This window comes from Bos mutus, chromosome 22 (genome assembly GCF_027580195.1).
Source record: "Bos mutus isolate GX-2022 chromosome 22, NWIPB_WYAK_1.1, whole genome shotgun sequence".
Classification (NCBI taxonomy): Eukaryota; Metazoa; Chordata; class Mammalia; order Artiodactyla; family Bovidae; genus Bos; species Bos mutus.
Genome location: NC_091638.1, coordinates 6,329,276 through 6,351,311, shown reverse-complemented (window position 1 = coordinate 6,351,311; position 22,036 = coordinate 6,329,276). Strand labels below are relative to the sequence as shown.

The window sequence follows — 22,036 nt, the reverse complement described above, 5'->3', positions numbered from 1 at the left end:
TTGCCATTTCCACTTCCTAACCCAGGGATCAAACCCGCATCTCCTGAGTCTCCTGCACTGGCAGATAGATTCTTTACCACTGAGCCACCACCTGGGAAGATTCCTTACATTAGAAGAGATGATCTCAAATGACTAATATAATGATCTAGAAAAGTTAAAGCAAAAACTGAGAAATAAAATAATAAAAAGAGATACCATGTTCTTAGATGACTCTCAGAAGTATTATGCTGTATGAAGTCAGACATAAAGGGCCACTCCAAACTGTCTGTTTCTATAACATGGCATTCCAGAAAAGAAATAATTCCAAGAGATAATACAGACAGAAATCAGATCTGTGATTGCAAGTAATACAGTTTCAGGACAAGGCTGATTACCAAGGCACAGGACTATAGGCTGCAATATGGTGAGAAGTACTGTTCTAAGTACTATTCTATCCACATTAGCTCTATTTTTGGTGATAGTAACAATGGAAACAAACATTGACTCATCCGTTTCTGTGTTCCTACAATGTTCTGTACCTTTACATGAATTAGCTTATTTAAACCATATGAGGTTTTTTTTTTTTTACTTTGTAACAGGATTTTATTTTTGCTTCTTATCCATTACAGTGTTTGAAACCTAAATAAATAATTTTTTTTCCTCAAATTTGGATGTGTAGTTAAGTATCACTTGTCTTTCATTTTATAACTGATGAAATAGACATGGAGGAGGTTTAAACAACTCCAATGATAGAACTGGAATTCAAACAAAGAGGAAGAAGATCCAAGAAAAACAAACAGTGAAACAAACTATATTTGAGACTATAATCAAAGACAGCTTTCCAGAAATAAAAATTAACAATAAATATACTGTGTTGCAAGGGTTTACCATTACCAAGAGTTATCAACTCTGGTACATATCTTAGAATCTATTAGATTTCAATGCTATATAGGTAAAAAAAACCAAAAAATAAAAAACTCATTATTTATTTCTTTAGGAAAAAAAAAAAAAAAGACATTTCTTATGAAACACATAAAATTAGGTTAACAGTAAGAAGCAAAATGATGATAGTACAACAATTTCAAAAATTTCAAGTAAAGAACAAATGACCTAGACCTTTCTATCTAGCCGAACTCTCACATATGAGACTAAGCGATACCATGTATAAAAAAATGTAAATGACATTAAAATACAAAATACTATATATTAGTATATAAAATATATTACATACTTAATAATATGTAATACATAACAAAAGCCATATATGAAAACTACAGTGAATATATTCAAAAGTGAAAGACTGAAATTTTTCCTCTATGACCAGGAAGAAGACAAGGATGCCTACTTTCACCACCTCTATTCAACACAGTACTTAAGTCCTACCCAGAGCAATTAGACAAGAAAAATAAATAAAAGGAATCCAAATTGGTTGGAAAGAAGTAAAATCACCCTTGTTCACAGATATGATCTCATATGGAAAAAGCCCTCCCCCCCCAAACAAAACCTGCTAGAGCTAATAAATGAACTCAGCAAAACAGCAAGATACAAGTCAACACAGGAAAAATAAATAAATAAACCCCACTGCATTTCTATACACTAACCAATAGCAATGCAAGAAGGATATTACAAAAAATTTCCAATAGCATCAAAAAGAATACAATTAAACTAATGAATTAAAAGACTTGCATGATGAAAACTGTAAAACACTGTTTAAACAGAAATGGAAACACTCCATGATTATTCATGGACTGGAAGATGACAATACTACCCAAAGTAATCTAGAGTCAATGCAATCCATATCAAAATCCAATGATTTTTTCTTTGCAGAAGTAAAAACCCACCCTAAATTCAAATGGAATCTCAAGGGACCCCTAGTAGCCAAAGGAATCCCGAAAAAGAACAAAGAGGACAAACACCTCCTGATTTTAAAACTTACTCCACAGCTAAAGTAATCAGTGTGGTGTCGGCATGAAGACACATACATACTGAGAGGTCAATGGAACAAAATAAAAAACTCACAGACTTTTGTATATATGGTCAAATGATTTTCAATAAAGGCGCCAAGTCTTTTCAATGGGGAACCACAGTCCCTTCAGTACACAGTGCTGAGCAAACTGGACATCAATGTGCAAAATAATGAAGTTGGATCCTTACCAGCATATACAAAACTAACTCAAATAGACCTACTGCTAGTAGGAATGTATAATAGTACAGTTGCTACAGAAAACAATATGGTGGCTTCTCAAAAAATCACAATAGAACTAACACATGACCCGGCAGTTTCACTTCTGGGTATATACCCAGAAGAACTGAAAGCAAGGTAGAGAGAGATTTGTATACCCATGTTAGCTAAAACATGGAAGCAACCAAAGTGTCCACCGACAAATGAATCAATAAACAAAAGGTGGTATATAGATACAATAGAATATTATTTTCAGCCATAAAAAAGGAAATTCTGACACATGCCACAGCATGGATGAATCTTGAGGACATAACACTAAGTGAAATAAGCCAGTCACAAAGAGACAAAAATGTATGATTCCACTTATATGAAATACTTAAGAGCTGTCAAAATCACAGAGACAGAAAGTAGAATAGTGGTGGGTCAGGGGCTGGAGAAGGTTAAAATGGGCAGTTATGGAAAACGATGGCGATGGATGGTGGTGACGACTGTATAACATTATAAATCTATTGAATGTTAAACACTACTGAACTCTAATAGTTAAGATGGCATATTTTATGTTACATATATTTTACCACAATTTTAAAAAACACACAAAAAACCCAAAGCAACAACCATGAGATACCATTTCATACCAATAGTCAAGTAAAACAAATGAAAAAAACTGGGTGAGTGGGGGGAAGTTTTGGTGAGGATCAGGAGAAATTAAAATTCTCATACACTACCAGTGGAAATGTAAAAGGGGGAAACCACTGCAGGAAATAGTCTGGCAAATCCCCCAATTTCACTCTTACATATATATGGAAGAGAAATGAAAATATATATATGTTCACACAAAAACGAGTACCCAAATGTGCACCGGCAGTATTACCCCTAATGGTTAATACTTGAGAACTACTCAATGCCCACCCACTAATGGATTTTAAACATGTGGTATACATACAATGGGTTGCAAGGGAAAGTGTTACTCGCTCAATCGTGTCCAACTCTTTTGAGACCCCATGGACTGTAGCCCACCAGGCTCCTCTGTCCATGGAATTCTCCAGGCAAGAATTGTGGTGTGGGTTGCCATTCCCTTCTCGAAAGGATCTTCCCAACCTGGGGATCAAACCCAGGTCTCCTGTGTTGGAGGCAGATTCTTTACCATCTCAGCCATCAGGGAAGCCATACAATATAATACAATGCAATTCAATGGGTTATTCAGCCACAAAAAAGAAATACTGATACATGTCAAAAATACCAAAGATTATGCTAAGTGAATGCATTTTTTTATGTGGATTTTACCTACATGAAATGTCCAGAATAAGTCTTCAAACAGAAACTAAAAAATAAGGAAGGGGGAGGTTCAAGATTTCCTTAGGGGGTATAAAATGTTCTGCAAGTAAACAGAAGATACTAAAAGCCACTGAACTGTACGCTTTAGAATGGCTGAAAGTAAATTTATGTCATGAATTTTGTCTCAATTTCTTAAATTTTTAAATGATGAAAGGTAATTAACATGCCAGTTAAGGCACTACTGCAATGGTTGACTCATGCTTTTTAAAAGAATAAAAAAACTATTTAAACAGTAACACTTTTGCATTTCATAAAAGCATGAAAAAATTTTAAACTATGACAAAATGCAAATGACAGTAATACCCAGGTGATGGTTTCTTTATATTAATTTTCTATGTTTTTAAATTCCCGACAGATAGAATATATTATTTTAAAAATTTATCACAAAAGGTTTCAAACATATAGAAGAGCAGAGAAAAATAGCCATCCAGACTTCCAAATGCAAATAAAACATATTTGCTCTGGATGATTTTATTAAAAAAAAGTTTTTAACATAGTTGAACCTCCCCCTTCACACTTCCTTCCTCAGTATCACTCACCCATACTCAAGAGTAACCACTATCATAAAGTTGGTATATATGATGGATAAATGCCATATTTTTATACTTTCATTATAAATAAGTATAAACTGACAATACACTCTGTACTACTTAAAATTACTGTGTGTATTCTACCTCAATTTATTTTTCCACTTGGCATTATACTATCAAGATTCAGTCATACATATTGTCAAAATATATACTTATATATGTTAAACACTACGTATTAGTTAAAAGACCTCAAAAGATATAGCATACATGTAATGAGAGTACCAGGAGAGGAGAGAAAGAATAGAATATTTGACACAATAACAACTGATCATTTCCCCTAAATAAAGTCAGAAACCAAACTACAGATTCAGAAAGCTCAAATGTTAAGCAATAAATGCCAAAAGAACCAACCACACCTAGGCATATCTTTTTCAAACTACAGAAAATCAACAATAATGAAAAAACCCTAAAAGAAGCCAGAGGTAAAGACACCTTACTTCTAGAAGGACAAGGATAACGATCACATGACCTCTATTCAAAAATCATGCAAGCAAGATGAGATTAGAGTGAAATATGTAAGAACTGAGAAAGGAAAGAAAGAAAAAAACAATCTAGAAATTTGGGCCTGGTGAAATTATGCTTCAAGACTTTCTCAGATAAATGAAAATTGAGGAAATCTGTTGACAGCAGACTTGTCCTGCAATAAAAGCTAGAAGTTTTTTAAGAAGAAGGAAAATAACCTAGATCTGCATCTAAAGAAAGGAATAGCATCAAAGTCAGAATAAGTGAAGGGAAATTAAAAACTTTTAGTTTTCTTATTCTTAATTGATTCAACAGATAAGTTTATTGAAAATAATAATACCAACAATGTAATCTATTATGTATGTATTACATATGAATGTCATGACAGTAATGATACAGGGATTATTTTGTTACTATAAAGTACTCACACTGCCTATAAAGTGGCACACGCAGAGTTCAGATATATTGCAGGTTTAGTTCCAGACCACTACAATAAACTGAATATTGTAGTAAAGCCACTCACACAAATTTGCTTCCCAAGGCATATAAAAGATATGTTTACACTAAGCTGGAGTCGATTATGAGTTGTTTAGTTGCTAAGTCACGTTTCTTTTGCTATCCCCATGGACTGTAGCCCACCAGGCTCCTCTGTCCATGGGATTTCCCACACAAGAATACTGGAGTGGGTTGCCATTTCCTTCTCCAGGGGATCTTCCCGACCCAAGGGTCGAACCTGCAACTCCTGCACTGGCAGGTTGATTCTTTAGCACTGAGCCACCTGGAAAGTCCTCAATATTAAGAGTACATTATGTTTAATAAAATAACACATAATACTTTATAAAGAATACTTTATTGCGAAAAAATGCTAACAATCACCTGAACCTTTAGGGAGTTATAATCGTTTTGCCAGGGTAACATCAAAAATCTGATTACAGATCACTGTAACAAATATAATAATGAAAAAGTTTGAAATATTGTGAGAAAAGCCAAAATATGACAGGCATGAAGAGAGCAAATGTCTAGTGCTGACAGACTCACTTGATGCAGGGTTGTCACAAGCCTTCAATTTGTAAAAACGCAGTATTTGTGAAGTGCATTAAAACGAGGTATGCCTGTATAGTATTCTTTGAAAGTGAACTTGAATCAGCTGTGTATGTCTGCTGCAAACTCTATGGCAACCACTATAAACAGTTTAAAAAAGCATAACTGATGTGCCAGAAAGAAAGCAGAACACAAGAAATGCACGGTTCAAACCACAAAAGGCAGAAAAAGAATAGAGAACAGAGTACCAAACAGAAAACAGTAACATGTGGGGTAAATATTAAACCAACTACAGTTAAGAATCACTTTGAATGTCAATGGTCTAAATGCACAAATTAAAAAACAAATTGTCAGGGTGCATCAAAAACCAAGACCCAACTATATGTTGTCTACAAGAAACCCACTTTGAATATAAAGATACAGGGCCTCACCTGGTTGTCCAGTGGTTAAAAATTCACCTGTCAATGCAGGGGACATAGGTTCGACCCCTGGTTTGGGAACTAAGATCCCACTGAACCCAAGTGCCACAACTACTGAAGCCTGCCCATCCTAGATCTCGTGCTCTGCAAGAAGGCCACATACCACAACTAAAGAAAACTCACATGCAGCAATGAAGAGTACTGTGTGCCACAATGGAGATCCAGTGCAGCCAGAAATAAATACTTTCTTTAAAGATTTAAAAAATTTTGAAGTATATATAAAGATACTTATATACAGAGCACGTCATTCAAAATGTTGGGGTGAATGAAGCACAAGTTGGAATCAAGATTGCCAGGAGAAATATCACTAACCTCAGATATGCAGATGACACCACCCTTATGGCAGAAAGCAAAGAACTAAAGAGCCTCTTGATGACAGGGAAAAAGGAGAGTGAAAAAGCTGGCTTAAAACTCAACATTCAAAAAACGAAGATCATGGCATCCAGTCCGATCACCTCATGGCAAATAGATGGGAAAACAATGGAAATAGTGACAGACTTTATTTTCTTGGGTTCCAAAATCACTGCAGACAGTGACTGTAGCCATGAGATTAAGATACTTGCTCCATCAGACAGCATATCAAAAAGCAGAGACATTACTTTGCTGACAAAGGTCCATCTAGTCAAAGCTATGGTTTTTCCAGTAGTCATTATGGATGTGAGAGTTGGACTATAAAGAAAGCTGAGCACCAAAGAATTGATGCTTTTGAACTGTGGTGTTGGAGAAGATTCTTGAGGGTCCATTGGACTGCAAGGAGATCAAACCAGTCCATCCTAAAGGAAATCAGTCCTAAATATTCATTGGAAAAAATGATGCTAAAGCTCCAATCCTTTGGCCACTTGATGCAAAGAACTGACTCATTAGAAAAAACCCTGATGCTAGGAAAGACTGAAGGCAGGAGGAGATGGGGACGGCAGAGGACGAGATGGTTGGATGGCATCACCAACTCGATGGACATGAATTTGAGCAAGCTCTGGGAGTTGGTGATGGACAGGGAAGCCTGGTGTACTGCAGTCCACAGGGTTGCAAAGAGTTGGTCATGACTGAGTGAAATGAACTGATAAAGATACATATAATAAAGCCTACCTCAAAGCAAGGAAAGGTATCAGAGATCAAGAAGTACATTATATAATGATAAAGGGGTTAATTCTCAAAGACAGCAAAACAATTCTTCAAGTGTGCATGTCAAACAACAGGTTTATCAAACTACATGAGGAAAAACTGACAGAGCCACAAGTATAATTGGATAAATCCACTATCATAATTGGAGACTTAAAACCCTTCTCTCAGACAGACGGATAGAGCTACAACTCAACACCACCACCAGTGAACTGGACACTGGCTGTGGTGGGCATCTAAAGATAAATTCATCCAGTAATGGAAGCATACATATTCTTCTCAAGTCGGCATGGAATATTCACCAAGATAAACAACATCTGGGCCATAAAACACATCCTAACAAATTTAATAGAATAAAAGTCATATAATATAAATTCTCAGCCCACAATGAAATCAAACAAAAAATCACTAATAGAAAAATAACTAGAAAGTCTCAAAATACATGGAAGTTAAACAACATATCTTTAAATAAGCACATTCAAAAGTCAAAAACCTCAAGAGAAATTTCAAAATAGTGCTAAATAAAAATGAAAACACAACTGATCAAAATTTATGGGATGCAGCAAAAAGCAATGCTAGTATGGACATTTATAGCACTGAATGTAAACAGTAGAAAAGATAGATCTAAGACGATTATCTAAGTTTCCACCTTAGGAACCTAGAAAAAGAAGGGTAATTTAAATCCAAAGAAAGCAGAATTAAGAACCAGGGCAGAAATCAATGAAATTGAAAACAGGAAATTTATAAAGAAAATCAATAAAGCCAAAAACTGGTTCTTTGAAAGCTGAACAAAAATCAATAAACCTCTAGGCCAGGTTAATAACAAAAAAAGAAGACACAAATACTAATACTACTGGAAATGGAAGAAGGAACATCACTACAGATCCCCTGGACATTCATTGAAAGGATAATAAAGAAATACAATGAACAACTCTTTGTCCAAAAACTTGATAACCTAAACGAAATGAACCAATTTCTTGAAAGGCAAAATCTGCTAATACTCAAACAAAAAGAAATAGAAAATCTGGTTAGATCTCTATTAAAGAAATGGAATAAATAAATAATAACATTCCAAAACAGAAAGCACCAGGCCAAGGGGGAGGTCACTCGTAAATTCTACCAAATGATTAAAAAAGAATAAATAAAAATAATAATTTTCTACAATCTCTTTCTGGAAATAGAAGCAGAGGAAATACTTCCTAACTCGTTCTACAAGGCCAGAACCAATACTAAAACCAAAGACACTATAAGAAAAAAAAAAACTACAGACCATTATCTCTCTCATTAGAAACAAAATCCTCAACAAGATATTAGGAAATCAAGTCTAACAAGATATTTTAAGAATTATATAGCATGACCAAGTGAGATTTATCCCAGGTATGAAACACTGGTTCAACATTTGAAAATAATGTATTCATGACATCAAAAGGTCAAAGAATTTACATATAGTTACAACTATATGTAACTATAATTGACCCTTGAACAAGGCAGAGGTTGTAGCAGTGACTACCTCCTTGGCATAAGAAAATCCACATATAACTTTATAGTAGGGACCTTACATAATCCTTGGGTCCAGATCTATGGATTCAACCAAATTGTGAAGTACTGTAGTATGTATTTAATAGAAAACAATATATATGTATAAATGGATCTGCACAGTTCAAACCTGTGTTGTTCATGAATCAATCACCTATCAGTAGAGAAAAAGCATTTGACAAAATCCAACATCCACTCATGATAAACTCAACAAACTAAAGTGGATCTTCAACTTGATAAATAAGATCAAAAAAACATATAACCAACATGTTTAATAGTGAGAAACTCAAAGATTTCCCACTAAGAAAAGGAACCAGGTGAGGATCATCTTACTACACCTCTTCAACATCATACTGGAAGTACTAGTTAATAAAGCAAGACAAGAAAAAGAAACAGAAGGTATACAGATAGGGAAAGAAGAAATAACTTGGCAACAGTAAAATAATGCAAATTTCACACACAGAATTCAACATCCTAAGCCACTGAACCCCACTTCAGCTTTCTTAAGTATTTTTGACCTCTCTCTCCACTAGTAAAGAAACAACAACAAAAAAATCAACAGCTTATTTTCCAATAGCCTCTTTTATTGGAGCTGTGACTTATTTGTCATGAACAGTAACAGTTTTCTGCATGCAACTATAATAACAACTTTCAGTAGAAAGTTCATGGGTATTAATGATAACAAAACATCAAGTGTTACTTACCCACAAGTAATATGTGAACTGAAGTGCAAAAATAGCGATGCCTTCATTATCAAAGGACCCAGCTACTGAGCGAGAAATGTAGCCTGGCACAATGGCAATGAAGCAAGCGGCTAACAGCCCTGCTCCTTGGTTCCACAGTTCTCTGGTAAGCAGGAAAGTAGATATAGACGTAAGGCCGCTGAAAGTTGGTGCAAGGAACACACATACATCTCTGATGTGAACTGTTATGTTCAACGTATTTAAAATCCAATGGATAAGGCCAGCTGTTATCATCAACCCTGGGTAAACCTATGAAAAAAAAAAAGGAAAATGTAATTACAAATATAAGGAGGTAGCTGAAAACACTAAGCTCTTTATTATTACATAATTAGGTTGAGAATAAGCTCTCACAACAGTTTGCCTTCTTTACATACTACAAAATTAAATGTTCTTTTTCAACTGGACACAAAAAATTCTCATATGCAGAGATATATATTTAAGCAAAAGAAGAAAGATCAGACTGAATGAAGTATTAAAAGTGAAGATGTTTAATGATGGAACACTGAGTAACTTTATAATTGTCCCCACTAACTCTTTCTCTATAAACAGGGTTCTATCTAACACATCCTTAAGTATGGGGTTTTAACAATTTTGCCCATACTTGTGTTTAAGGGATTGAGAAACAAACAGAAGATGAAAAAAATTTATGTGCAGTTATTATTTAAGTGATATTTATAAATAATTTCTTCCTCCCTTCAAAGTCAAGATCTGGAAAGTGAACAATTCTAGCTAGGAAAAGGAGGACTAGTTAGTGAATTCAAATATAATATTTTGGAACTCCTCGAAGGTTGACATTTTTACACTTCTTAAAATACTTAACAATGGAAAGCAAATCAACTAGAATAGGCCTAGTTAACAGCTGTACTCTTCAACCTCTCCCCAAAGGAGGAACATGAAACATTTAAGATTCAATGAACAATAAACAGGACATTAATTCTGAGCTATTTGTGATTAAAATGTGTATTTACACTTTCATCCTTAGCTACATCCTAAAAGATTTTTTCTTTCTCCATCACTGAAACTACAAAGAATGTTATAAATTTATTTTATGAGCCATACTATTTGCAAACTGCCCATGGTCTTTAAACCAACTCCTTTGCTTTTTCTCCAGAGCACTTATCACCATTTCACATAGTATTTATTTTACTTATTTACTTACAATCTATTAAGTAAATACCCTTAGGGACTTTCCTGGTGATCCAGTGGTTAAGAGTTCGCACTTCCAATGCAGGGAGCATGGGTTCAATCCCTGGTTGGGCAACTAAGATCCCACATGCTGCACAGCATGTCCAAAAATAAATAAATAAATGAACACTCTCACAGAATACAAGCTCCAGAATAACATGAACAATTTCCCCAGCATCCAAATAACAATGATAGGCATAAAATAGATGCACAGTATCTACTGAACGCATGGAAGGAGAGTGGGATAAGGAAAGGGGAAAAAGTATGGCAATCATCACCATTCTTAAAAATTAAAATTTTGTTCCATTACATATACAATACCAGGTCCCAAATGAATAGTTTTCCTGGCAAAATTTTTTTTTAAATGGAAATAAATCTGAAAATATCTAAATATGGTAGACTGAACTGACACACAAAACAACACATAGAAGTATTAGATGAAAAAATCAAGGTATTCTAGACAAACAAAACCACTCAACAACAAAAAAGGCATGTTTAACCTTAAAAGAAAGAGAACCTGGAAGGGAATCCTTCAGGTTCCAAACATAAAGAAGCATTTCAAACTAGGCACTGGTATTTCAGAAGTCTTTAAAAAAAAAAAAAAAACAAAAACACTCGAGGCCCTAATATATACTTTAGGTACTTGAGGTGGTTGGGGGATAGTTATTGCTCACCACTGAGATTAAAGAAAAGGCCTAATTCCCAGCACAAACCCAGGGCCCGTTTATGAAACTAGATGAATTCTACCCACCCATCAAATGAAACAGTAAGCAACTTCTCCCTTACGTCCAAATCTTTAAGTAGAAACAAAACAAGAAATAACTCATTCACCACATGGGTGAGTATGGGTCCCACATTTATACATGCAAGCTCAGTCACTAAGTCATGTCCGACTCTTTGCAACCCCATGGACTGTAGCCCACCAGGCTCCTCTGTCCATGGGATTCTCCAGGCAAGAATACTGGAGTGGGTTCCCATTTGCTTCTCCAGGGGACCTTCCCAACCCAGGGATCCAACCTATATCTCCTACACTGACAGGAGGGTTCTTTACCACTGAGTTACCAGGGAAGCCCTCTCCACATTTATAACAACTTCACATATAAGAAACTTAGACTGAGAAACAACCTGTAAAAACAGTCCTAAACTTCTGAGGGCTCCAGAAAAGGGAAGTGAAAAAGATTATTGTAAGGATGGTTCCAAATACCAGGACACCAGGAATCTCAGAAAACCAGCCTTAACTGAGGGTGAATTCAAGATAAAAAGTTATAAACATAGCAGGAAACAAACTACAGTAATCAAAGATTAGTACAATAAAATATATGACAGCATTCACACCACAAGCAGTACAGATAATAGTCATCTACCACATCTTTCACCATTCAATACCTTTCTAATCAGCCTCAGAGGCTATCATGACTATTCTTCTGTATCATTATCCCTATTTACAAAGATAAAAAGATGTGCCAGATTTTATAAATATAACATCTCACTATCATGGAGAACATATTCCTTCCAAACAAAGAGGGAACATTTATAAAATTTGGCTATATCCTGGGGCCACAAATCATGTCTCAATAAATTTCAAAGGATTAAAATTATAGAATTTGTTTTCTAACATTAATATATTTGAAGTAAAAAGCAAAATAAGATGATGAGGAAATTCTCTAATGTTTAAAAGTTAAATACAGTCCTAAGTAACTCATGAATAAGAGAAAATTATAACAGAAGTTAAAATACATTTTGACTTGAATGACAATGAAAACACTGCATATCAAAACTTAAGCAATGTAGCTAAAACAGTGATCATGAGGCAATTTGGAGCTTCAAAACAAATACATTAGTAACAAAGAAGTTGAAAATTATTGAGCAAACTACATTAGGAAACTAGATAAAAACATCAAACTCAAGAAAGTAGGAGGAAGGAAACAAACGGAAGGTAACACACAAATATTCAATAATCAACAAAGTTTAATGGGTTAAAGAATCTACTAAAATTGATAAACCTCTGACAAAAGTGATCAAGAAAAAAATATTAAATGTATATGTTTCTCCAGTAGGTGCCTTGTCTTTCATTTTCTCTCAAACCATTCTCCTTACATCCCAAATCCTAAAAACATTTTCCTTTCTATCATCTTCTGGACATTCTGATTTCCCATAAATTATGAACAATACCTGGAGTAATCTGAGACAGATTTAGGACCAGGAAAATTAGAATTATCTGATTGTTCTACATTTTTATTTCCTTCCAAAATGTTTTTTTCAATAAAGCTTCTATAGAACAAAACAAAAACACAAGTAACCTGAACTTAAGAGTGTGACAAGAGCTTCTCCTCCTAACCTCCACCACTTGTCAGAAATAATGGCTAGTATGAGATAACCCCAAAACAGCCTGGGGGGTGGGGGTATGTGAAGAAGAGTATTAAGAAAAGAGATTTAACAAATTAAATAACAGATAATTAGCCAGAGAAAACGTATCATTTAACTATATAAAACTTTTAAGAATTGCCATCACCTTAGTGATGAATGATTTACTCAAATCACTGAAAAAATTTAAGATTAACATGAGTAACTGCATATATACTTACAGTACCACCTACTATTCTTCCTAGTGGATACCATGCTCTTTCATCAAACCAATTTAAAAATTCATAAAACCCATGAGACGCAAGATGATGTGTTGATCTATAGTTAAACCTAGAGAAAATAGGAAAAAAAGAAATGTTATAAAACTTGGTTTACTAGAAAGAAATAGCTCTAGCTTTCTAATACTATACTTTATATTCAACTCTTTATACATAAATCTATGGCTATATAAATATATCTTTCATAACAATTTCCCTCAAACCTGAACAATAGATTATTTTCTAAGAAATTGGCTTATACCTCTAAAAATAAAAAAAAAAAAAAAAGCCCATTCTCCCCCAAAAAACAAGTCTACAAAACTAGTAATGATCAAATTAACATTTGGCCATTGCTTGGGGTACAGATGGTACACAGCTATGCATCTGAACAAAAAATGTGATGGTACATAAAATTTACCAAATCTTCAAAGATGTCAATGACTCTCAAAAGACTAAAAACCACTAACAGAATACAGCACCAAAATGAAGCTTGTACATTCAATATAATTGCTTTCAATTCCTGCTTATTTAACTTATATGCAGAATACAGCATGCAAAATGCTTCGCTGGATGAATCGTAAGCTGGAATCAAGATTGCCAGGAGAAGTATCAACAACTTCAGATATGCAGATAACACCACTCTAATGGAAGAAAGAGGAACTAAAAAGTCTCTTGATGAGGGTGAAAGAGGAGAGGGGGAAAAGCCGGCTTAAAACTCTACATTCAAAAAACTAACATCATGGCACATGGCCCCATGGCAAACAAAAGGGGGAAAAAGTGATTACAGTGACGGATTTTATTTTCTTGGGCTCCAAAATAACTGTAGATGGTGACTGCAGTCACAAAATTAAAAGATGCAAGCCTGTTCCTTGGAAGGAAAGCTATGACAAATCCAGACAGGTATTAAAAAAAGCAGAGACAGTACTTTATCGACAAAGGTCTGTATGGTCAAAGCTATGGTTTTTCCAGGTAGTCAGGTACGAATGTATATGAGAACTGAATCATAAAGAAGGCTGAGCACCAAGGAATTGGTGCTTTTAATTTGTGGTGCTGGAGAAGACTCTTGAGAGTCCCTTGGGATCAAATCAGTCAATACTAAAGGAAATTAACCCTGAATATGTATTGGAAGAACAGAAGTTGAAGCTCCAATTCCTTGGCCACCTGATGTGAAGAACTGACTCACTGGAAGAGACCTTGCTGCTGGGAAAGATTGAAAGCAAAAGGAGAAAGGTGGCAGAGGATGAGATGGTTACATAGCATCACCAGCTCAACGCACATGTATGTGAGTAAATTCCAGGAGACAGTGAAGGACAGGGAAGCCTGGCGTGCTGCAGTTCATAGGGTTGCAAAGAGCTGGACACAAGTTAGCGACTGAACAACTATAACTCTAAAAATCACAGAAATAAAGAGTCAAGTTATAAATAACCAGAGATGAACCGTAACTGTACTGTAAAATAACAACATGACCTTAACGAATGAGAATTTTGATCAATGAAAGACAAAATAACAACAACAAGAAATGAGATGGAAGAAACCACAGTCCAAACTGCAACCTGAAGTAACTGCAAACTATGGTGTGTGTGTTGTGTACATGTGTGCACGCTTGGGTGTTGGAAGGGGGAAGAGTTGAAGAGGCAATATTCAGGATGGTTCATGTTTAATATAAAGTTGTTGAGGGCGGGAGAGAAGCAAGAGAAAATCCTGCATCAACCTCAGGGTAATGAGCAATAGGAACTGCTAGGCAGGTGGATCCCCTTAGACGACCACTGCCAAACAAGGAAGTGGGCCTCAGGGGTATTTCCAACACACACAGCCAAGTAATTCAAAGAGTGGAACAATGCTTCCCAGATGAATAGGAAAACCTCATATCCAAAGTCAGCTTGATATATCCTTCCCAACAGCAAGTCATGACTTTCCAACACACGATCACTAGAAACAAAATACTGTAATATTTTAAGACAGACTTGATCTAATATAAAATAAGCACACATCCAAAAATCAAACATGAGAAAAATAAGCAATATGAAAACTAAGCATCAAAATCAACCAATGGAAGAACTAATAGCAACAGACGTAAGAATAACTTCAGAAGTAAGATAAGCCACACAGCCTGAAAGGGAGGTTTACAGTACAAAGGTTAGAATCATACTGCCTAAGTTTGGATATCCTGTTTCCACACTTACTAGCTATGTGACCTTGGCTAGACCATTCTCTGTGGTCCAGTTTCTTCCTCTGTAAAAAAGGAATAACAACTGTACCCATGTCAATAAGGCGGCTTTGATAAATAAACAATATAATGTCCCTAAAGCACCCAGAGGCTACTGTTACTATTACTGTGAAATAAAGTATGGTAAAAGCACTATTTGAGTTTTTGAATGTCAAATTAAAAATAAGCTAAATATTTAAAAAGTTAAAGATGCAAAGGAAATTAGTAACAAGACAAAAAGTATCTTGAGAGGTGGCTTTGAAAAGATGGCACAGTAGGTGACAGCAGCCTTCATACCCCCAATAAAAAATAACAGACAGCTATCCACAAAGGAAAATATTTACGGGAAGCTCAAGTAGAACTGAGATCCTACAGCAGCACAATGAAGCAAAGGATGGAGAGCAACCACACAGACGGAAGAAGGATCACTGGGGTGACAGGCTTAGCTGAGGCATCTGGAGACAACAGGATCAGCCACGTGGCAGGTACCCCTGCAGTCCCCATGGTCTGCTCTGTGGTGGACCGAGGCAGGCTTTTTGACTGAGGACAACAATATCCATGAGAGGTTTCACAAAGGAGGACCCTGTAAGTATTCATCAGAGCAGACTCCAGTGGCCTGCTCTACAGAGGACAACAGCTTTCAGCAAAAGTCATCACTGCCACAGGGCCCCTGGAGGAGACACTGTTATGCCCTCAACAAGAAAGACTTGCTGCTGCACTGCCCCAGGACTAGGGCTACCACGGTCCCACAAATATTCTTGAACCCCAGAACCACTGTTAAGTGCTTACACTTCAGATTCCAGCTCTGCAGACTCCTGAGCTCCAGATCCCAGCTCCATGGTTGGCTTGACAAGTGCCTCTGGGCCCCAGATCTGCAGCTGAGCCACCATTGCCTGCGCTCTAGCTCACAGCTCCGTAGTGACTCCATGGGCATTAGCCAGTAACACCACAATGAGGACGACACCGGTGAGCTGGGCCGGGTGCCAAGAAAGATTTCCTTGGCCACAACTCCTCGCCATGGGAGAAAAAAAGATCAGAAGGTTCCCCGTAGCCCTTACAAGCCCCATGGACACTTGCAGCCTCGGCCATTGAGAACCTCCGCAGTGTGCAGTCTCCACTTAAACTCAGCTGTTAGAAATGCACGAAGACTACACCCCCGGATCTTACCCGGGGTAAGAACTGCCAGTCTATCCAGCTGTCACTCTTGCACTTACCCACAGGTAAAGGTCTTTCCCCACCAAAATTATTCCATAAAATGGGCAGACATAAAGGTAGCTCAGATGGTAAAGAATATGCCTGCAATACAGGAGATGCAGGTTCAATCCCTCGGTTGGGAAGATCCCCTGGAGAAGTGAATGGCAATCCACTCTAGTATTCTTGCCTGGAGAATCCTGTGGACAGAGGAGCCTGGTAGGCTACAGTCCATGGGGTCAAAAAGAGTTGGACATGACTGAGTGACTAACACACTATACAAAATAAGGCTACAAGAAATGTTAAAAAAAAAAATCAAGAAAACTTGACAATGCCAAAGGAACACAATTGTTTTTCAGTAACTGACCACAGAGAAATAAATCTATTTCTCAATGAAGACTTCATAGTAATTGTTTTAAGGAAGCTCAGCAAGCTACGAGAAGCCAGAGAGACAACTCAACAAATCAGGAAATACCACATGAACAGAATAAGAAGTTCAACAGAGACAGAAAGTATACTAAAAGAAAAAAAACACCAAAGAGAAATACTGGAGCTAATTAAATTAATAAAATGAAAAAGAAAATGCAGTGGAAAACATTAGTAGTAGACTTGAACTAGCAGAAGAATCTGAAAACCAGAAGAAAGGTTACTTGAAATTATCAAAGCAAAGGAAAAGAAAAGTGAAAAATAGCCTACACCAACTATAGGCCATCATCAAGGGTAATGATTGCATTATAGGAGTTCTAGTAGGAGAGATGGGGGTAGGAAGGTTATTTAAAGAAATAATGGCTTAAACCTTCCCAAATCTGGGGAGAGAAATTGAGTCATCCTGGCATGTGGTGTTCACATGCCCCAATACATATTCAATTCACACAGGATTTCACTGAGAGATAATCTAATAAAACTATCAAAAATCAAAGACAAAGAGAGAACTCAGTAAGAGGAAAGAAACTCATACATGAGACCCCACATAAGGTTATCAGATTTCTCAGTGGAAACCCTGCACCAGAATAAGGTATATAGATTCAAAGTGCTAGAAGAAAAAAACTGCCAACTAAGAATACTCAGCAAAGCTAACCATCAGAAAAAAACATTCCCAAACTAAAAAAAGAGAGTGAGAAAGAAAATTTGTAGGAGTTCATCACTACCAGACCTGCTTTATAAGAAATGTTAAAGGGAGTTCTACAAGCTGAAATGAAAGGACAGTGATTAGCAACTTAATAACATATACAGTATAAACTCACTGGTAAGATATGGACATAAGCAAATTCAGAATATTCTAGTAGTGTAATGGTGTGTAAATCACTTAACTAGTATAAAGGTTGAAAGACAAAAATTAAAATATCTGCATTCAATAATTTGTTAAATACAAAACATAAAAAAACTGACATAATGGCTTAAAGTTGACTGTTATAAAATGTTTTATTTAAACCTCAGGGTAGTCACAAAGCAAAAGCTTATAGTAGATACAGAAAGACTACCACGAAGGAAAACTATCAAATCACAGAGGAAGATAGCAAGAGAAGAGAGGAACAAAAGAACTACAAAACAATCATAAACAATTAACAAGATGGCAGTAGTTAAATCTTTCAGTCAGTCAGTTCAGTTGCGTCTGACTCTTTGCAACCCCACGGACAGCAGCACGCCAGGTTTCCCTGTTTATCACCAACTCCCAGAGCCTACTCAAACTTATGTCAATTGCATCGGTAACACCATCCAACCATCTCTACCTATCAATAATTACTTTCGATGTAAACATATTAAATTCACTAATCATCAGTTCAGTTCAGTCGCTGAGTCGTGTCCGACTCTTTGCGACCCCATGAATCGCAGCACACCAGGCCTCCCTGTCCATCACCAACTCCCGGAGTTCACTCAGACTCATGTCCATCGAGTCAGTGATGCCAACCAACCATCTCATCCTCTGTCGTCCCCTTCTCCTCCTGCCCCAATCCCTCCCAGCATCAGAGTCTTTTCCAATGAGTCAACTCTTCGCATGAGGTGGCCAAAGTACTGGAGTTTCAGCTTTAGCATCATTCCTTCCAAAGAACACCCAGGACTGATCTCCTTTAGAATGGACTGGTTGGATCTCCTTGCAGTCCAAGGGACTCTCGAGAGTCTTCTCCAACACCACAGTTCAAAAGCATCAATTCCTCAGCACTCAACTTTGTTCACAGTCCAACTCTCACATCCATACATGACCACTGGAAAAACCATAGCCTTGACTAGATGGACCTTTGTTGGCAAAGTAATGTCTCTGCTTTTGAATATGCTATCTAGGTTGGTCATAACTTTCCTTCCAAGGAGTAAGCGTCTTTTAATTTCATGGCTGCAGTCACCATCTGCAGTGATTTTGGAGCCCCCAAAAATAAAGTCTGACACTGTTTCCACTCTTTCCCCATCTATTTCCCATGAAGTGATGGGACCAGATGCCATGATCTTGTTTTCTGAATGCTGAGCTTTAAGCCAACTTTTTCACTCTCCACTTTCACTTTCATCAAGAGGCTTTTCAGTTCCTCTTTCTGCCATAAGGGTGGTGTCATCTGTATAGGTGAGGTTGATATTTCTCCCGCCAATCTTAATTCCAGCTTGTGTTTCTTCCAGCCCAGCATTTCTCATGATGTACTCTGCATATAAGTTAAATAAGCAGGGTGACAATATACATCTTTGACGTACTCCTTTTCCTATTTGGAACCAGTCTGTTGTTCCATGTCCAGTTCTAACTGTTGCTTCCTGACCTGCACACAAATTTCTCAAGAGGCAGATCAGGTGGTCTGGTATTCCCATCTCTTGAAGAATTTTCCACAGTTTATTGTGACCCACACAGTCAAAGGCTTTGGCATAGTCAATAAAGCAGAAATAGATGTTTTCTGGAACTCTCTTGCTTTTTCGATGATCCAGTGGATGTTGGCAATTTGGTCTCTGGTTCCTCTGCCTTTTCTAAAACCAGCTTGAACATCAGGAAGTTCACGATTCACATATTGCCGAAGCCTGGCTTGGAGAATTTTAAGCATTACTTTACTAGCGTGTGAGATGATCATAGAGATAATCATAGAGTAAATAAATATATTAAAAATGCAATACCCAAATATATGCTAACAGAAACTCACTTCAGCTTTAAGGACACACACAGCCTGATTTAAAGTGAAGAGATGGAAAAAGATATTCTATACAAACGGAAAGCAGAAGAGACCAAGATTGGCTACACTTTTATCAGACCAAAAAAGAAAGAACCCCAAAATTGTAACAGAGATAAAAGGTCATTCATTATATAAAGATAAAGGAATCAATTCATCAAGATACAACAAATGAAACAGATAGCAATGCAATAATAGTAGTGGGCTTTAATACCCTACTTTCAAAGAACAGATGAGAAGGAGAATATAAAGAAGGAAATAGTGGACTTGAACTACACTTTAGACCAAATGAATCTAACAGAAAACACTCCATTTAACAATGGAACATACAGTCCTCTCAAGTGCACAGAGAACATTCTCCAGGATACTTCATATCAGTTCAGTTCAGTTGCTCAGTCGTGTCTGACTCTTTGCAACCCCATGGACTGCAACACACCAGGCCTCCCTGCCCATCGCCAACTCCTAGAGTTTACTCAAACTCATGTCCATTGAGTCGATGATGCCATCCAACCATCTCATCCTCTGTCATCCCCTTCTCCTCCTGCCTTCAATCTTTCCAAGCATCAGGGTCTTTACAAATGAGTAAGCTCTTTACATCATGTGGCCAAAGGATTGGAGTTTCAGCTTCAGCATCAGTCCTTCCAATGAATATTCAGGACTGATTTCCTTTAGGATGGACTGGTTGGATCTCCTTGCAGTCCAATGGACTCTCAAGAGTCTTTTCCAACACAATTCAAAAGCATCAATTCTTCGGCGCTCAGCTTTATACTCCAACTCTCACATCCATACTTTATACGTTAGGTTACAAAACAGGTCTTGACAAATTTAAGACTGAAATTATATTGAGTGTCTTTTCTGAGCACAACGGTATGAAATTAGTGATAATAAGAAGGCTAGGAAATACACTAATATGTGGAAACTGAACAATATTTTCCTTAATCAATGTGTCCAAAAAAAAAGAGACACCCCCAAATGGAAACACAGCAAAATGCAGCAAAAGCAATCTGAGAAGTTTATAGCAATAAATATCAACATTAGTAGAAAACAGATCTCAAATAAACAGTCTAACTTTATACCTCAAGGAACCAGAAAAAGAATAAATTATGCCCAAAGAGCATATATAAAGAAATAAAGATCAGAGCATAAATGAATGCAATAGACTTAAAAAAAAAAAAAAAAAAGAGGAAAAAAGTTTTATTCTACTTTTTAAGATAAGCAAAATTGACAAACTTCTGGCTAGACAAAGAAAAAAGAAGACAAAATCAGAAATGAAAGAGGAGAGGACTTACCCAGTGGTCCAGTTCTTAAGACTCTGAGCTTCCAATACAGGGGGCACAAGATTGATCCTTGGCTGGGGAACTAAGATCCCACATGCCACATGTTAAGGCAAAAAAATTTATATAAAAAAAAAAACTAACAGGAGAGATTATAACTACTACCACAAATACACAAAGGATCATAAAAGATTATTATTAACAATTATATACCAACAAATTCGATAACCCAGAAGAAATGGACAGATTCTTAGAAACAACGTATATCAAAGACTGAACCAGGAAGAAATTTTAAAAATCTGAACAGACCAATAACAAGAAAGGTGACTGTTGGGGGCTTTTGATTACTAATTCGAAGAAAAGTCTAGGACCAGATGGCTTCACTGGCAAATTCTACCAAACAGTTAAAGAATTAATGCCAATCCATCTCAAACTCTTTCAAAAAAATTAAAGAAAAAGCACTTCCCAAATCATTTTACAAGGCCATTATTACCCTGACAACCAAGTCAGACAACACAACAAGAAAACTACAGGCTAGTACCCCTGATGAACAAAGATACAAAAATCCTTAAGAAAATACTAGCAAATTGAAATCAACAGCACATTAAGAGGATCATGCACCATTATTAGGGACTGCCATTTAAAATGGATTTAAAATGGTGCTAGTGGTAAAGAACCTGCCTGCCAATGCAGGAGACCTAAGAGATGCAGGTTCAATCCCTGAGTTAGGAGGGCATGTCAACCCACTCAAGTATTCCTGCCTGGAGAATTGCATGGACAGAGGAGCCTGGCAGGCTACAGGCCACAGGGTTACAAAGAGTCAGACACAACTGAAGCGACTTAGCACTCAGCACACCACAATTAACTGGAATTTATCCCTGGGAGTCAGGAATGTTTCAACATACGAGAAATAATAAATGTGATCCCATATTAACAGAATGAAGGATTAAAATCAT

The 22,036-nt window shown here is 36.6% G+C and overlaps 1 protein-coding gene across 1 annotated transcript in view; it reads right to left on the bottom strand.

The window, feature by feature from the left end:
- Window positions 1–22,036, bottom strand: part of STT3B (STT3 oligosaccharyltransferase complex catalytic subunit B) — a 102,891-nt gene that overhangs the window by 32,954 nt on the left and 47,901 nt on the right. The window contains exons 2-3 of the mRNA XM_070359884.1: window positions 13,237–13,345; window positions 9,428–9,715 (exon numbers count right to left, since the gene is read on the bottom strand). Of these exons, the coding sequence (XP_070215985.1) occupies window positions 9,428–9,715; window positions 13,237–13,345 (397 nt within the window). The remainder of the gene's footprint in view (window positions 1–9,427; window positions 9,716–13,236; window positions 13,346–22,036) is intronic.